Source organism: Erpetoichthys calabaricus, chromosome 11, assembly GCF_900747795.2.
Source record: "Erpetoichthys calabaricus chromosome 11, fErpCal1.3, whole genome shotgun sequence".
NCBI lineage: Eukaryota > Metazoa > Chordata > Cladistia > Polypteriformes > Polypteridae > Erpetoichthys > Erpetoichthys calabaricus.
The window spans coordinates 105500887-105519669 of NC_041404.2; the positions used below are offsets into that span (position 1 = coordinate 105500887).

Sequence of the window (18783 nt, forward strand, 5' to 3'; positions counted from 1 at the left end):
TCAGGACCTTTCAAAGCTTTATTTTTTATTACTCTTTTCAGATTTCAGTTCAGTTCAGTCCAGTCATAACTAAAGACATTATAGCATAAACATTGAATGGCATGAACAAATCACAAATCAAGAATGAAAAGACATTTACATGTTTATTTACATAAGTGAAAATGTAATTTATAAGAAAATATAATAAAACATACAATATGTGCAAAAAAAAAATCAATTAAAATTAGCATGTTAAATAGAGTATTGACAGGTATGGCACAGTACAAATATATTCAATTACTATTTTATTTTTTTCTTTATTTATTAATTAAATTTTCAATGCCATAAGAGAATTTTATATATATTACATGTACTCCTTAGAGTACCAAGATAGTTAAAACTGTAATACAAGATATTTGACAGCTAGTTAAAAGCATTTGTTTCTTTCCAAGTAATATTTAAAATATATAAAAAAACAATATTCAATAATTATCTTTTGAGAATTTAATTAACCACATTGTATGTATATATATATATATATATATATATATATATATATATATATATTTTAATTACCACTTTTGTATCATTTCATAAGGAGACAAGGGTAATAGATTACAATCTAGAGAAGGCAGACATTTCTCCTAGATACAGTAAATGTAAAATTTACCAATTTCTTTGAAAAAAATCTTTGTTTCACCACAAGTGTTTGCTACTTTTCTCACTTGAAGATTCTGAACTCAAATACCATGAAATTCAAGAACATGCTGCTCCCACTCTCTATTCCCCTTTGCTGTGCTGCAATGACCCACTTCTATAGTCAGCTTTCTTCTGTGCCATATTTAACTGGTTCCAGGCATCAAAGATAAGTAACAATGGAATAATAATCCAAAGGGAGTTCATAAAGATGAAGTAGAACCAAAAATAAATTGGGTGCCCCACATCACTGTGGGAAAATCCATCTCTGTATTCTGTATAAAAATATAAAACATCTCCATACAGCTGCCCTGTGGAACAGAAAGTAAATGTTGTTTAAATAAGAGCATAAATTTGTTTTATGATAAACAAATGCATAAAAGCTACTTGTCCGTTCAAGTACCTTTCATTAATAGCAATATTGTCTGCTTTTTATTTTTTAAATAAATTTTACTATTTTCCAAAAATATGGTATAACAAACCCAAATACATTACTATAAACAAGAAGGAAAAAAGCCAAAAAAGTCCAATCAGAGATACAATAAATCCACTATTCACATAAAGAGTTAAAATTAAATCACGCTAAAAATTCAGCCGTTATCTGTTGTGAGGGATGGCCGGCCGAAAATTCCGGTCCACACCTTCAGGCCGCTAGATGGAGTCCTCCAGGCAGCATGGAAGGTCCCCAAATTCCAGCAGGGCATTATGGACGGTGTAGTTTTTATAAACAACCCTGCTGGATACCATGGGGACCAACAGGAGACGCTGTAGGGAGGCTTACAGAGTGCTACGTGCCCTATAACCCGGAAGTGCATCATAATCACATGACCAGAAGGAACAACGTGCTTCCAGGTTGAAGAAAAGGACTTTTAATCTGACCCGGAAGTGATGAGGACTTATGGATTGTTGGGATGGAACCACTTCCGGGTCATAAAGGACTCTGGGAAACCCCAGACGAGTGAGCTGAGCTGGGTGGAAGGGTGGCAACGCATCTGGGAGTGGAGGATTGTTTATTATTGATTATTGTTTATTGGAGTAGTGTGGAGTAGTGGTGCTTTGTGCACATTATTATTATAATAAATTTAATATTTGGATTTTTACCTGGTGTCTAACGTGTGGTCTGAGGGTTAAAGGGGTCACGGGGACCCTTTAAACTGTCACACCGTCAAAGTGGCATTCACAGAAAATACCACTGAAAAATACTAAACCTTGCCATTCATTTTACTATAGTAAATGGTAATGTATTGCATGCTAATTAGCAAATGTAAGAAGGAATTTCGCTGTACTCTGTACATATGACAATAATGACCTAATAAACCTTAGAATATTCAGGAGGAGATGGTGCTTCTCTTGGCAGCAGTGAAGTAAAGATAGCATCCTGAACATGAATGAAATTTTGCTTGGACATTTAAACCATCTGTTAGTATTTTCCATACTCACTTTACACTGGTTATGCCAAGAGTTAAGAGGAATTAAAAAAAAAAATATATGGATCCTTTCTGGATCACCTGGGAGTTTTTTTGCAAACATAATGTAATGAAGACATACACTGAATAGTGATGGCTAGATCTCAGTTTTCTGTAATTTTGGTTAATGATAATAAATGGCAAACATATTTATGGCTGTTGCAGTCTGAAGTGAATGGCAGAAGTTAACTTGAATAAGAACCATTTAAGTAGAGATTCAAAAGCAAGTTTTGGGCAGTATTTTTTTTTTTCCAAATATGGTTAAGTTTGGTGTTCTTTAAGAGAAATTTAATCTGTATTGAAATACACTTGAAAGATCTCTAAGATTGCATTTGATTATTAACCAAAGAGACTCTGCATGGCCAGATCTAATAAGTGAACAGCCAAGATCTTTCTGTTTTACACTTTTAAACTACAATTAGAATAACATTATTTATAAATGGGTGGGGTTCCTGCCATTTAGCATTATACTGTACATATGCATCACATGTTGATTATAGTGCTGGGTGGTTATTAAATGTGTCCTGCAGACAAATTGGAAGAATGAGAATGGAACATTTAAGTTAGCAAGTCTGTAGAATATAGACATTTCATATACAGCATTATATATACAGTCTGGAGGCAACAAGTTAACATTGATATTTTTACTAGATACAAATGCAATTTGGAAGATAAAGGTACAAGACAAAAGTAGAAGAATGTCACCTTAGGTATTGGATATTTCTGCACAATATATGCTTTTCACATTTTTTTTTCATGTGCTGCCTTTTTGTTAGGCAACACTGTGAAGCAGTGGGTAGTGCTGGCACTTAATAGATCCAGTATCGTGAGTTTGAATCCTGCGCCTGTTTAGGGTCTATGTTGAATTTTTATATTTTCACCAAAACTGTTTTCCTCCAGGTTATATTGTTTTTCTCTCACAAACCAAAAGACATGCTGTTTTGAGAATTTCAAATGTATTCAGTGTGAGTTCCTTATGAATTACTTTTGCCCTTTACAGGGGTGTTTTCAGGTTTGCATACAGTATTGTTAAAATATCCTCCAATCAACCTGTGACCCAAAATTGACTAAGCAAGTATGAGGATGCTATGTTATATCCCCCTATTTCTGTTAATTTAGTATGTTCTTGTAATTAAGCTAAAACAAAAAAAGAAAGAAAAAAAAAAACATTGTTGTTGAACCATACAGAATGCATTTTTTATGTTTCACGGTACCCCAATATAATATATAATACAGTGGAACCTCTAGATACGAGTTTAATTCGTTCCAGAACTGAGCTTGTATAGCGAATTTCTCGTATCTAGAACAAACTTCCCCATTGAAAATAATGGAAATCCAGTTAATCCGTTCTGCACCCCAAATATATTAACATAAAAATCAATTTTCCTAATAAATAACACTGATAAATTATATATACTGTAGTCTACCTTTAATAAATAACACTGGTAAATAATATAACTGATTATTAAAAGAATCAAAACAGGTGTCCAAAGTGCAGTAGAGCATTCAATAAATCTTTAAATAAATAATCCTTAAAACAGTTGTGAAGTGGAGGTTTAAAATACACAAGAATAACAATCCTTTAACACGAGGTTAAAACGTCAACAAGAAGCAGTCTTTAAAAACAGATGACAATCCCCGGTGCTTCTTCTCTGTTAGCGTCTCACCTATTTCTCCCATGCGGGCTCTAAAACAGGCGAGACACTCTTAATGCAGCTGACCTTCTCTACACCGTCCTGCTTCAGCTGTTTGGCTCGCCTGTTCAGCTACACGCGAGCCTGCACTTGCCTGCCTGCCTGCCTGCCTCTTCTCTCTCTCTCTCTCTCTCTCTCTTACTTTTTCTCCCCCTTAACCTGCTCGCGCTTCTCTATATATGCGGGGAGGACATGGCAGCTGCAGCCCATCAGCCACAGGAACAATCATGGATGTGGGCAGTTTCCCACCTGTGCACTTAAGTGAGAAACGCAGACACCGCAGATCGCGGCTCGCAACTGCTACCACGCCCCCTTGCTAAGCCGCGAGCTATACCCACAGCCTGGCTCGTGGCTCGTTACGCGAACCAATGCTCGTATTTAGAGCTGAATTTTTCGCTCATACTTTCCTCGTATTTTGAATTTCTCGTATACAGAGGTGCTCGTATCTCGAGGTTCCACTGTATATAATTTGGGGTACATGAACTCATATCGCACATATTGTGTATAATATACAGTACATATATACACACACACTCACAAATAGTGATTTAAAAAAATGAGCAAGCTCAAGAAGATACTTGAACATCAGTACAATTACAATTTACTTTTTTTTCGTGTAGATAGATAGATAGATAGATAGATAGATAGATAGATAGATAGATAGATAGATAGATAGATAGATAGAAAAATGCAACGCATTTGTACAGTATACATTGGCTTCAGATATCAGTAGTGCTGGGTGGTATACTGGTTCATACCGAAAACCGTTTTTTATTTTTTTTATGATATGGATTTTTCTTATACCGCAACACCGGTTTAAATTGCCTAAACGACGTTCGGAACGTGGCGCAGTGGGAAACTGTTCAAGTGGGGACCTTTTTCACTGCTACACCGCTAAACACAGATTTGTTGCACTAGGCCTCTTTTTCACTGCTACACCACCAAATAGGTAGCATTCCGAAACTGAAGCCGACGATAAAGTTGAACATGATGAACAGAAGAACTTTTGCCGAAAAAAAGAAGTCACGTCCGTCGCCTGGAGATACTTTAGTTTTAAAAGGTCAGATGTGTAAATACTGTTTCTATACTACAGGATAATACTGCAAGCCAAGTTGTACTTGTTTTGTTTTCAATACAGTGTAATGTACCTGGGTACTGTGTAATAGTGTGATGACATGTTGACTTTATTCTTGACATTTCCACTTTAATCTTGATGCTTATGACGAGAATAAAGTCGACATGTTGACTTTATTCTCAACATTTCTACTTTATTCTCGCCGTTTATGTCAAGATTAAAGTCGACATGTTGACTTTATTCTCGTAATTTGTCATTAAAGTAGAACATCGTAAACTAAACTTCATCGTAAAATGAATATTTAATTTACTAGATTTTCTCAAACCCCGTCATAAGTTATATAGCACATTAAATACTTTGTGTTAAGTGATTCTTAAACTGACTTCTTCTTGCACTAAGAGGAGGCGCTGGCAGCGATCGCCGCACAGAATACATTCACTTCATGATCTTCCTGCTCTATGAACATTTAGAATGCTAAGATAAATACTTGATATAATTTTCATGGTGAAATGCATTAAAGCATGCATTAATCATATGGGGGCACGGCGGCGTGCCTGCCTTGCATTTGCATGTTTTTCTGGTGGGTTTACTCGGCGTGCTTCAGTTTCCTTTCAAAGTCATGTAGGATGTGGGGTTTTGTTGTGCTATATTGACCCTGCTAGTGTATGTTTTGCTTGTATTCATCCTGCGATGTGCTGGCGACTCGTTCAGAGATGGGCGCAACTCTGAATGGATGGCATAATTAAACATGTATAACGAAGATATTTTGAAAGTTCTGAACACTCCGTGGGCTAAGTTTATAACTAGTTTTAATTTCACAAAGACGTTTATCGTGTGGTGATTGGTTATGTGGTGAAAGAAAAAGGAAGGTTAGGAACTGGGATTTTGGTACGTCAGATAGAGACAGCATGCATGCAATAAAGATAGCCCGCTCAGAAGAACATGCATTGAATTCTGTGTTCATGTCTCCGACCAGCAGATCACAAACCCAACATTTACACAATATTTAAGTTAAACCTGTGCGATAGCTATTCATACATCCAGTTTTTTGAAGCCTCGTCACACCTGCCATAAAGTTCTCTACACTGAACATACACCTGGGGACCCCTTACTGCGAGGGAGCAGCACTACTGCCTCACTACCGTGCATGTGTAATACCTGCTTTAATGCATTTCATCATGAAAATGATATCAAGTATTTATCTTAGCATTCTAAATTTTCAGAAAGCAGGAATATCATGAAGTGAATGGATTCTGTATGGTGATTGCTGTCTTCTCTTAGTGCGGAGGAAGTCAGTTTAAGAAGCGTAGTGATTAACCACTGGGTCGGGGAACACTTAACACAAAGCATTTAATGTGCTGCATTAATTTATGACAGGGTAAATTAAGTAATTGATTAAACATAGATTTTAGGAAGAAGTTTCGTTTACGACATTCTACTTTAATTATGAAGTAAACTATGAGAATAAAGTGGAAATGTCGACTTTAATCTCGACATAAATGGCAAGAATAAAGTGGAAATGTCGACTTTAATCTCGACATAAACAGCGAGAATAAAGTGGAAATGTTGACTTTGTTCTCGACATATAGTTTGTTTTTTTCTTCCCAGTATAGCTTAGCTTGAAGCAAGGTCCATATTAATGCAGTTTGCCTAAATGATGGTTCAGTTGGTAAAGATGTCATCACCAAGTTGCACTTGTTTTATTTTATTTTAATTTGGTGAATACTGTGTAATGCACCTGGGCTTGAAGTCTTGAAGTAATAGTGCAACTATCAGTAATAATACTATTATTTATTTTATTGTTATTATTTATTAGTTTAAATATTATGCAGTTTAATGATGATAAAGTTGTTTAAAAAGTCACTTTAACGTGTCAGTGGACAGAGATTGTTAACATTAACAGAAAGTGTAGTTGGTTTACAAAAAATACTTACTATTTATTCCTTTTCTAAGACATGTTCAGTGCAATACAATTTTTGACAAGCACTTCTGGATATTTTACTAAGTCTAAATGCCTCTTTGTATGGTTGAAAATATGTTGTCAAAATTATAGTTTGTTTTTGCAAAATTTGTTCAATAAAAAGGTTCTATATTTTGACTGCATCTGTCATGCAATGTGATACCTTCTCTTCATTAGTGCCATCCCCTTGAAAACTATCACTTTATGGGGCAATGCAAAATTGTTTTAATACTTGTGTGCAAATTAAAATGTTTTTTTTGTACAATGTACAATACTCTTGACAGTGGAATAGGTTATTCTTAGCCAGTAATTGCAGTGGAAAATGTGGTTAACATCCACTCATGCATGGGGAAAAAAATACCGTTGAATACCGTGAAACCGGGATAATTTAGAAAAATACCGTGATATAGAATTTTGGTCATACCGCCCACCCCTAGATATCAGTATTTAATACACAAATTGTATGAAATAATATATTGTATACACAAAAAGATTGAAATAATATTTTTATATTAACATTCATCATCACTTTCATACTGAGACACACATGAGATGGCTTAAGATGTCGCAGTGAGACAAGCTTCATCATTTATATAGGTTTATAGGGTCATTATCCATATTACTAACCGAGAATGCTAAACCGAATGGACGCAGGGACATCCGGCCATGGGCCGTAGCCGCAAAAAGACATACTGCGCAGGCGCACCAAGAAATGAGAGGCCGAGAGAAGCGGATGAGGGGCCGCGAGAGGCGGACAAGACCACAGAAAAAAGGAGTCAAAGAAATGAGGCGGCGGGAGCACAGAAAAAAGGAAAAGGCACAGAAAAAAGTAGTCAAAAAAGCAGGCGCAGAACGAAACCCATTGCACACGAAACTAGCACACAAAAAAAAAGAAGACGCTCGCGCACAACAGCAAGGCACACCCCCCCCCCCCCACAGGCACCGGACGGGACACACACCAAGAGGGGGATTTAACAAGCCCATGGAACACAAAAAAAAAAGAACAAAAAACCACACCACACACCCTACAAGCAACGGACGGGACACACACAAAAAGGGGGATTCAACAAGCCCCTGGAACACAAAAAGAAAGAAGACGCTCGCGCAACAACAATCCTCACCAACCCACCCCCCACACATCAATAAGAAGTGACACCCAAAGCCACATATCTAAAGGAAACGTCCATATTAAACATACGTCATCTCAACACCTTCACACTAGGCAGCATAGGTGGATCTCCTTACAATAAAGCACTATTAACCGTTCAACTGCAGAAAAGGCTCCATACTAACAGTGAGTGCGAACCTCCTTATTACTTATCCATATTTCGCACGCTGAGGAACAAACAAGTCATGAATACACGGTCACGGGTACAAAACGATTCGGATCGGATAACGGGACCAAACACATGAACACGAATGAAACAAAAAAATACACGGGGGTGCATACAACGCGCTTCGGAAACTCCGGGAGAAAAAATGTTGCGGATCAAAAAACGCAAAGCTCAAGTAACCCCGTTACAGAGACGTGCCCAAATGGACAGACACAATGAACGTAGACGCATACAGCGCGCGTCTCAAAGTACTGCATCGAAACAAGCACGATTTCAAAAGAAAGAGCTTGCGTCTCAGACATACAAAAAAGGGAGCGAAGAGACAGAATAAATGAAGGCAGACGTGTACAACACGCATATGACCTGCCAGAAAACAAGCAAGCAAGACTCCAAAAGCAGAAAGCTCAACTGACCGACATACAAAAACGGACAAGGCTCAATACAAACAATACACGACGTACACTGAGACGGACTTTTGGCAAAGCGGGGGCGAATCAAATATAAATCCAAAATAGCGCGTCACAAATAATGGACATGCAACAACGCGGCACTCAAACGCCACAAGCAAAACCTGCCCGTCGCGGACATCAACGCCAGACACCTGCTAAACGCTTACGCCAGTTGGCTGACAACGCCTTCAATAATGAGTCCACTATTGAAGAAAATTCATTGGGATTAATGAATGTCATTTGCAATCATTGTCATTCACTTAACTTCCCAGAAGAAACAACTGGCAATACAAATAATGAATTTACACGTTGTTGTCAAAAGGGGCAGATTAGACTGCCTCCTTTACATTCATATCCCGAATATCTACAGAAGCTTCTAACTAACGATGTGCCTGAAAGTAAAAACTTTATGAACTGCATTAGAGCATACAATAGTTCATTTGCTTTTGCATCTACCGGAGTACATATCAGGCCACCAAAAGGCAATGGCCCATACTGCTTTCGCATATGTGGTTAACAAAACGCACTATATTATGTCCAAAAAAAATTAATGTTAATCACATTGATAAACAGGTCATTTCATTACTTCCTGCAGAGACACGCCTCTTTCTAAGCTCTGACAAAGTTGACTCTGATGACAACAATGAACATCTGAATTTACCCTTAGAATATTTGAACACTATTAACCCAGACGGATGACCACAACACAACCTTACCCTTAAAAACGGTGTTATTCAAGCAACAGTTCTTACAGAATCACATGCTAACAATACTGTTCTCATTCCTAGAATTGACCTTACGAGTTCTGACCTGTATTTATCTTTTACATTGAAAGGCCGACAGTTCCCCATTAAACCTGCATTTGCCATGACCATCAACAAATCACAAGTACAAGCCATGGACAAGGTTGACATCTACCTCTCTGAACCCGTTTTTGGACATGGACAACTTTATGTTGCCTTCTCACGTGTTCGACGTTCATCTGACGTTAAAGTTAAAGTTATAAATGATCCATGCCAAGGAAGACTCATTCAAAGACAAGACAACATCTTGTTGTCTTGTTGGCAATGTTGTATACAAAGAAATATTCCAATAAAACATTACTCTATGCCAAACACTCTATTTTTTATTTATATAGGCATCATCCAAACCTGCACACTATTCTATATCTAATTCATACATCTCACTCTTTGTCATGCCCCAACGCCAGGGGTTGGCGAGCGAAGCGAGCAGGGGGCGGAGCCCCCTAGTAGTATGTATAACTGAAGTCATATATTTATGTTTTTTCCTTTACCATGATGCCAGAGAGGGTCTAATCCTGTAATGATTAAGCTTGATTAAACTGATTAAACACTGAGCACAACTTTTACAGTGTTGCATGTAGCAACAAATCTAGAATCTGGAAGAAGGAATGTGCACTCCATTATCTGGTTACTTTAACACTCTTCTCTAGCATTACATTTGGTTACAAATCATTTGGCTGCAAATATGGAGTTTTTTTAAGATGTAAAGGATGCACACTAAAAATGATACCTTAAAAACAACAAGCAAAACCTTAAAGGGTAAGTTCTACAGTATATTTTCAGATTGAAGTTATTTCTTCACAATCATAGTATACATTAGTTTTCCACAATAAACTGCTTTCTAAAATGAAGCATATTATAAATTAAAGAAAAAAAAAAAACTAGTCTACTTTAGCCTTTTACAATAGAGCTAGTGTACTAGAGAGCCAAGGAGAGGCAGACTTTAAGAAAACATGCTTTTCCATTTCTAAGGCATGCTTGTGACAAAATATTGTATCATAGATTCATGGCACTGTTGTTTTTGAGGTAATGATACACTTCATAACTGCTCCTCTGCTTAATGCAGCCGTTGTAGGTGAAGTTATGACAACCCAGAAGTATATGATAGAGCAGCCTGAAGCACCACAAACCAACAATCAATTTTTTTAATGTTTTAATTTTTAATGAGATGCAGAGTATGTGGTAATAAAAAGGGCCACATTTTTGAGTGAAAACTCACTGATAAATCACTAATAAAACAATCTAGATGAGAACAGGCCGACAACACTTTCCAGTCCTCTCCACTTAATTCTTTCAAAATAACATCAAGTCCAGCTTTGAAGTTTCCTAAAGTTCTACTGTCTACCATACTACTTGGTAACATATTCCATGTGTCAATAGTTCTCTGAATGAAGTCAAACTTCCAAATGTTTTTGCTAAATTTAACCCTAACAAGTTTCCAACTATGTCCCAGTGTTCTTGCTGAACTCATTTTAAAGTAACAGTCTCTATTCACTGTACTAATTACTTTCAAAATTTAAAACACTTCAATCATGTCTTCTCTTAATTTCCTTTTACTTAAACTGTTTTAATCTTATATCAGAACTCATCCACTGTAGCACTGGAATCAGCACAACCGCTTTTTCTCTGGACTTTTTCTAGTACTGCTATGTACTTTATATAGGCTGGAGATCAAAACTGTACACAGTACTCCAGACATAGTGCTACATAGCCTAACGTTATGCTAGCCTTTTAATGGATTCTGAACACTGTCTAGAAATTGATAACGAGTCTGCTACAACTCCTAAATCTCTCTTATAAGGTGTACTGTCAAATTTCAGACCTCCCATTGCATATTCAAACCTAACACATTTACTTCCTATGTGTAATGCTTTACATTTATGAAATTAAATTTCATCTGCCACAACTTTGCCAAAACCTGTATGCTGTACAAGTCATTCTGTAATGATTCAACGGATTCTAGATTATCTACCAATCCACCTAGCTTGGTATCATCTCCAAACTTAACGAGCTTGTTATTCCATATCATTTACACATATTAAAAAAAGCAGCGACCCTAGCACTAACCCCCATAGGGCACTACTCTTAACATCAGCCAATTCTGGTAAATTTCCATTTGCATTATAGCCCTCTGCTTCCTGTGTCTGAGCTAATTTTTCACCCTGAACTCCCACTTCTTTTAGTTTGATGCCCAATCACTCATGTGGTACCTCATCAAATGTTTTCTGAAAGTCAAGATAAGTAATATTGCATGAACCAGTTTTTATATCCTTCCTCACAGAATTCCAGCATGTTTGTAAAACATGATCTCCCTCTTCTGAACCCATCCTGATTGTTCAGTAAAACACCTGTTCTTGACATGTGATGCTCAGTCTTGTCATTAATAATTCTTTCTATTCATTTACCTGTAATGCACATTAAGTTTACTGGCCTAAAGTTGCTTGGATCTGCTCGATCACCCTTGCTATGTAACAGGATAATATCTATCAGGCTGGAGCCTGTCTCAGGCAAACACATGGTAGCTTGTTGTGTGAAGGTACAACGTGCATATACCACAAAGCTGAGTTTGTCTGCTTGGGTTGAATGAGAAGTGAGGTGCATGCAAGCGCCAAAAAAATTTAAAAATGCATGTATGCACCAAATCACCAGTGCAAGTCACACTTGTATAAGCTTCTACATTTTCCATAGGATTCACACCAACTCCCGTGGCTATGGTTGAGCGTGAGCAGGGTGGCCTGCTTCGTAGTGAGAACTGAGGTGCATGACATTTTTCCCTCCTCATCTTTTCTATTTTTTTCCACTAGATTTGCATTTGGTTACGGTCAGTGTCACTACTGGTAGCATGAGGATATAGGTGGACCCTACAGAGGTTGAACAGGTAGTCCAACTTCTCCAGGATGGCACATCGATACATGCCATTGCCAGAACGTTTACTGCGTCTCCCGGCACAGTCTCAAGGGCATGGAGGAGATTCCAGGAGATAGGCAGTTTCTCTAGGAGAGCAGGACAGGCCTGTAGAAGGTTCCTTAACCCATCAGCAGGACCAGTATCTGCTCCTTTGGGCAAGGAGGAACAGGATGAGCACTGCCAGAGCCCTACAAAATGACGTCCAGCAGGCCTCTGACCAAACAATCATAAACAGACTTCATGAACGTGGCCTGAGGGCTCGACGTCCTCTAGTGGGCCCTGTGCTCACTGCCTGGCACCGTGGAGCATTTGCCATAGAATAAAAGTAGTTGGCAGGTCTGGCTTTTCACAGATGAGAGCAGGTTCACCCTGAGCACATGTGACAGACATGAAAGGGTCTGGAGAAGCGAGAGTATGCAGGCAGCTCCTGGAGGATGAAGGAATTGATACCATTGACTGGCCCCCACGCTCGTCTGACCTAAATCCAACAGACCACCACTGGGACATTATGTTTCTGTCCATCCGACGCCGCCAGGTTGCACCTCAGACTGTCCAGGAGCTCAGTGATATCCTGGTCCAGATCTGGGAGGAGATCCCCCATGACACAAGCCGTTGTTTCATTAGGAGCATACAAGCACATGGAGGCCATACAAAGTACTGAGTACGACTTTGATGTGCTGCAATGAAATTTTGGCAAAATGGACTTGCCTGCTATATGATTTTTTCACTTTGATTTTCAGGGTGTCTTTGAATTCAGCCCTCTGTAGTTTGATAATTTTCATTTCCATCAAACGATGTGGCATCCTTTCGTTCCCAACACATTACCCAGTTCATATCAGTATAGATATCCAGCAGGATTTTTTTCTATTGAGATTTGATGTGTTTTCAAAGTGCTCCTTTAATTTTTTTGAGCAGTTTATATATAAACATATACACACACACACACATACTCACTAAACGCCTTAAGAAATCAAGGATAAATATTGTCTGGTCAAATATTTGTTTGATTTCAGCCTACCTATATTTAATCTAAACAGTACTATTTCCTCTGCATTTTACAAATCATTGAGTACTTCCTTAGTAGTACCTTTTACCATTGGGAGATCAACTACTTCCTCACATGTGTGGGTCATACCTTCAACGTATCTGCTATATTCCACTTTAACTGGGTTTTAGCTTCCCTAGTATCCTCCTCAATGGTTGCACTCATGCTCTCATATGTCCTACACTGTTCATTGTTATATATTCACATTGGAATTATTAATCCTATACGCCTTATACAGCTGTTGTTTTCATTTGCAACTTCTTTTTCAATTCTTCATTAAGCCACTCCGTTTTTAAAAAGTTCCTACTAATTACAAATTTTGGGATACACCTGTCCTGAATTATATGTAAAACATTTCTAAACCTGTTCAACTACTTCACACTTAAAAGCTTATCACAGTCTATCCTTTCAGGGTATTCCACATCTGCTCAAAATTTGCCCAACCAAACTTAAACTTAACAGTTTTGGTCTTTGCATCCGCACTTTTCCAAAACACTGAGAATTGTATTATATAATGGTTATTTGATCCCAGTGGTTCAATCACCTTTACACTCTTAATTATATCCTGATTATTACAACATAGTAAATCTAGACAGGCTTCACCCTATGTTGGTGCTTTAATATACCAAGTTAAAAAAACTACCACTGATTATTTCAAAAAAACCTGTTCTTGTGCTCCGCTATTTTATAAGGTTAGCCCAGTTCATATTCAGGTAGTTAAATTCCCCCATGACTATAATATCCTCCTGTAAATTTGTTTTACAGTATTATTATTACTTAAAAATTCACACTGAAATTACTGTCTGTATTTAGGCGGTCTATAACACACTTCTAAAATAATGTCCTCACTAAGATACGGTTCATCTTCCAAATTCCAATTCTGTTTGACATAAAAAGAAACCCCTCTCCTGTTCTGTTTATTCTCCGTGAAAATTTGTATCCCTCTATGTTATTGTATCCCCATCTATGAAATTTGGGTTTGAATTTACGTTTATTATGCATATTTGTACACTATTGTCGGTTCTTCATGAACAGTTCTAAACTTGACCGGTCTTAAGTTATATGAATGTTTTTACTAAATATTAGTGCATAATCTATGGGAGGTTCCTATAATCCCAATAAGTTGAATTGAATTGGTATATTCTAACTATTTCTAGCCTCTCTGACTAAACATTATTCTCAGTTAGTGATTAGCCTTGCCATATGTAAGGCACAGAGGGCACATGGTTTTAAACTGTTTTGTGTTCCAAGTACCACAAAAGACAAAGTACTTAATTGTATGTGCTGCGCCGTACGTTTAAAGCATACAGAAGAAGATGTAAAGAATTTTTAAGTACAGAAACAACTAAAGTTTTACAAGAACAGGTAAGTTTAGAGAAGATAGATTTTTTTTCTTGTGTGAATTGTTTGCTTTAAATTTTCACTAAATATTTTAAAATGAACTTTTAGACTGAGAGATTTCTTTCCTTTTACCCATTCTTGAAATCACCTTACACTCCTGCGGCTACACTAAAGTTTAAAACCTGCCTAAGATATAAAGTTTCAATCTTTGGCAGGTTTTAAAGTTTAAAAACTGAATAGGATTAAAAGAAAGAAACCTGCTTGTTTTAACCCTGACGTCGGTCTGCGACAGAAGAAAACAGTGACAACCTGAAAAGCCTCGACAGGTACTTTTTATCTATGTCTTTGATCGGAGTTGAACATTTAAGAGTATTGCTAGCGCTCCTTGCGTCACTGTAAAAATTAGATAAAGGAGCTTAAATACCTTAAAGGGAAACTGTCCTGATGCATGATCGACATGAGATCTGAATCTGGAAGCCCGAGGAAATATCAAACTCCACACGAAAGTCTGAGTGGCATGAGTGGAAACCACGATGATTGTGACATAACAGAGGAAGACCATCTCCAAGACAACAGTAAGCTGTTCAATGTACCAGTGCTGACAGAACTCATCTTTGGAAGCTTGGCAACGGCCTTAGTAACAGTTGATCTTCAGTCGGAAATAGACGACAAATATGGACAGTTATCTAGTCTGATGAAGTACATAAAGGATTTACAAAAAAATTAATCTTAACTGTGAAAAAATAAAAACAATTAATTATCGAGAATGATTTCTTCAACCTGAGAATGGAATATAAAAGGTTAAGTGATGAATTTTTATCCATCCAGAGTGACAAAGATGTACGAAAATGATACAAATGGGTATTGATGCTAAATCGAAGACTCTACGTATGTTTATGGTACTTCAACAAGCTGCAACCTGACGTTTCTGGAAACCAATTCAAGGATTACAGATTTGCCGACAATATCAACCCTGCAAACAGTGTTTCTCAAGTCTCTGCAAAAAGTAAAAAAGTCTAGCAAATTCAGTGGCTACTTCATTTAGTGTCCTCAGAACTCAAGAGGCAGCACACGCTGTGCTATTAGCTAAAGTAGAGAACCAACTATCACAGAATCTAATGCAAAATTGAGAGCTCTTAAAGGATGCAGTCACAATCCAGGTAAACCAAATCCCTGTAGTGTGCCTAAGAAACCATATGTGAGAAATGAAGAGCCATATGACACAAGTATTTGTAACTTTTCATACAGAAATGAAAGTAAATACAATCCTCAACAACTGCATTACGAACAGCATTATGAACAGCAAAATAAGAAACCAATACTTCATGTGCCGTATAGAAAGATCCCAATATTTGATGGTGATCCTATGTGCTATGTAGATTTTATTGGAGCATTTGACCGTGCTATAGATAAGGTGATGGAGAATCCATGGGATAAATTGGACTTCTTATCACAATTTATTAAAGGTTCACCACACGAGATTGTTAAAAGTTGTAAATACTTGTCACCAGCAGAAGGTTACAAAAAGGCTAGAATGAAGCTCGAAAGCCTTTATGGAAACCAACATGACATGAATTTGAATATAGTAATAACCTTCGTACTATAATCTCCAAGCTTCCTCAAGACCTAATAGCACCGTGGCAATGCAAAGTTTGGAGTATTGAAAGTACGGAAGGCAGACAAACTTTCTGGAAGAACAGGCAACAACAGCTGTAAGAGCCATTTGCTAGTTATTTAAGTTATACTAATGTTTTTACTAAATATTAGTACATAATCTATGGGAGGTTGAATTGGTATATTCTAACTATTTCTACCCTTTCTGACTAAACATTTTTCTCGGTTAGTGATCTGCCTTGCCATATATAAGGTGTAGAGGGCACATAGTTTTAAACTGTGCCTTGCAGGTTTTGTGTGTCAAGTAACATGAAAGACAAAGTACTTAATTGTATGTGCTGCGCTGTATGTTTAAAGCGTACAGAAGAAGTAAAGAATCTTTAAGTATAGAAACAACTAAAGTTTTACAAGAAAAGCCAATTTTAGAGAAGATACATTTTTTCTAATTTTCTGCCTTTTATTCTACGTGTGTGACAACTTTTTTCCTTATTCTTGTGTGAATTGTTTGGTTTGAATTTTCAGTAAATATTTTAAAACGAACTTTTGGACTGACAGATTTCTTTCGGCACGCGTTTTACCCATGCTTGAACTCGCCTTACACTCCTGTGGCTACACTCCCTACTTTAAACGATCTTTGACTGACCTATTTGTATGCCTCCCCAGCACATTGGTGCCCCTCCACATTGGATGTAACCCATCATGGCAGAGTAGGTCCCATCTGTTCCAAAAGGAGTCCCACTGTCCCATAAAACCTACACCAAGATTTGAGCCATGCCGTGAGCCTTAAAATCTCCTCTGTCTTACCTAGACTGGCACGTGAAACAGGCAGAACATCCAAGTAAACTACTTCGTCAGTTCTGCTCATCAATGTGGTACCTAACTCCTTAAATTTGGATTGCAGTACTGGCAGACTACCATTATGTATGTCATTATGTCCAAAAAGGACAATGAGAACTGGACCCACCCCCACCCTGCCCAAAAGCCTATCAACCCTTCCAAGGAGGTCTCCCACCTGTGCACCCAGAAGGCCACATACCACGAGATACTCTCTTTCTTTGGTGCAATCCTGCATTTCAGTTTCTCCTCTCACTTTCTGAGGACTGGTTTTTAGATGTCCCACTGGAGCTCGTCACACCTATCTACCACCTTAGAATCTTCAGAGACACCGTGCAGCTCAGCAAGGACCTGAAAATGGTTTGACGCTTTCAATTCTTGGGTTGATACCTCCAGATAGTTTGCACCCTTTGCGTTGTGTCTTGTGACCGTGACCCACCTCTCTCTACCTGTCTGTTCTCTAGCCAGCATGCAGCACCATATGCAACAAGCAGCAACACACTGTGTGTTCAGACACCTTTCTCTCATGGCCAGCATTACGTTTTTCAGTAATTTGTTACAGTAGCTCTTCCATGGGATCAGACCAGGTGGGACCGCATTTGCTCATCACATGTATCAATGAACCTTGGGCGACTATGATTCTGCCACCAGTTAGCCAGTTGTTCATCCTTGGACCACTTTTGGTAGGTGTCAACCAATACACCCTCTCAAGATAGGAGATGCTGTGACTCAGTCATCTAGCCATCACAATCTGGCCCTTTTGTCTGAACAATAGGGCTGTCAGATTGAACGTTGCTATTCGAATGCAATTCAAATTTATTTAAAAATGGTCTTATTCAAAGGCAAAAGCTGACATTCAATTGTAAAGGAACATTTTTTTATTTTACCCGCACTAGATTTGGCATTGAGTTACTCCAAACGTGCATTGCAAATCTGTTCTTGCACTGTATTTCCATGATTGGCCTTTTTGTAATTTTGAATGGTTGGCATGTTTTCTTCATTAGTAAAACTTGCTATTTTTTTAATGGGGGGAAAAAAACAAAACAAACATTCTTTCATATAAAATGTACATACTTTATGTACTTTACATATACTTTATGAACCAAATCAGTGATGTTTTGAATGATAAGTGCCCTTCTAGCAAGTATGAGGACATATCATACCCACACTGGTTAATCAGCACGGACATTAACTTAGTACTATGTTTGGCAGAAGGCTGTGTGATCGTCAAAAGTCAACAATGTGGATCATTAATAATTACAAAGCATAGCACTTCAATTAAAAAAAAAAAAGTTATAAATATTGCAAATTGCTAGACACTGCCACCACTCCATAATTACAGGACTATCTACCTGATATTTCATCAAATGATCATCATATTGACAACAGAAATCAGCTGTCAAATGGCATGAGCGAAGGCGCAGAAAAGAGTCAGAATAAATGTGCCAAATGTGATCACCGTAGATGACCTGGGCATGGACAATCCTAACCAAGATGCATTGAGGGAGCTCCATAAGGGCAAAGTTTTTACTTTGCTCTCTTTCTCTGCTTAAATGTACTGTATGTGTCGCACAGCTGCCATTTTC

General features: G+C 37.8%; 1 protein-coding gene across 1 annotated transcript in view; it reads right to left on the minus strand.

Annotated features, from left to right (window-relative positions):
• Positions 1-194: 194 nt before the first annotated feature.
• ebp (EBP cholestenol delta-isomerase) overlaps positions 195-18783 on the minus strand; it is a 73345-nt gene continuing 54756 nt past the window's right edge. Inside the window, exon 5 of the mRNA XM_051934184.1 lies at positions 195-986. Within this exon, the coding sequence (XP_051790144.1) occupies positions 760-986 (227 nt within the window). The 3' untranslated portion in view covers positions 195-759. The remainder of the gene's footprint in view (positions 987-18783) is intronic.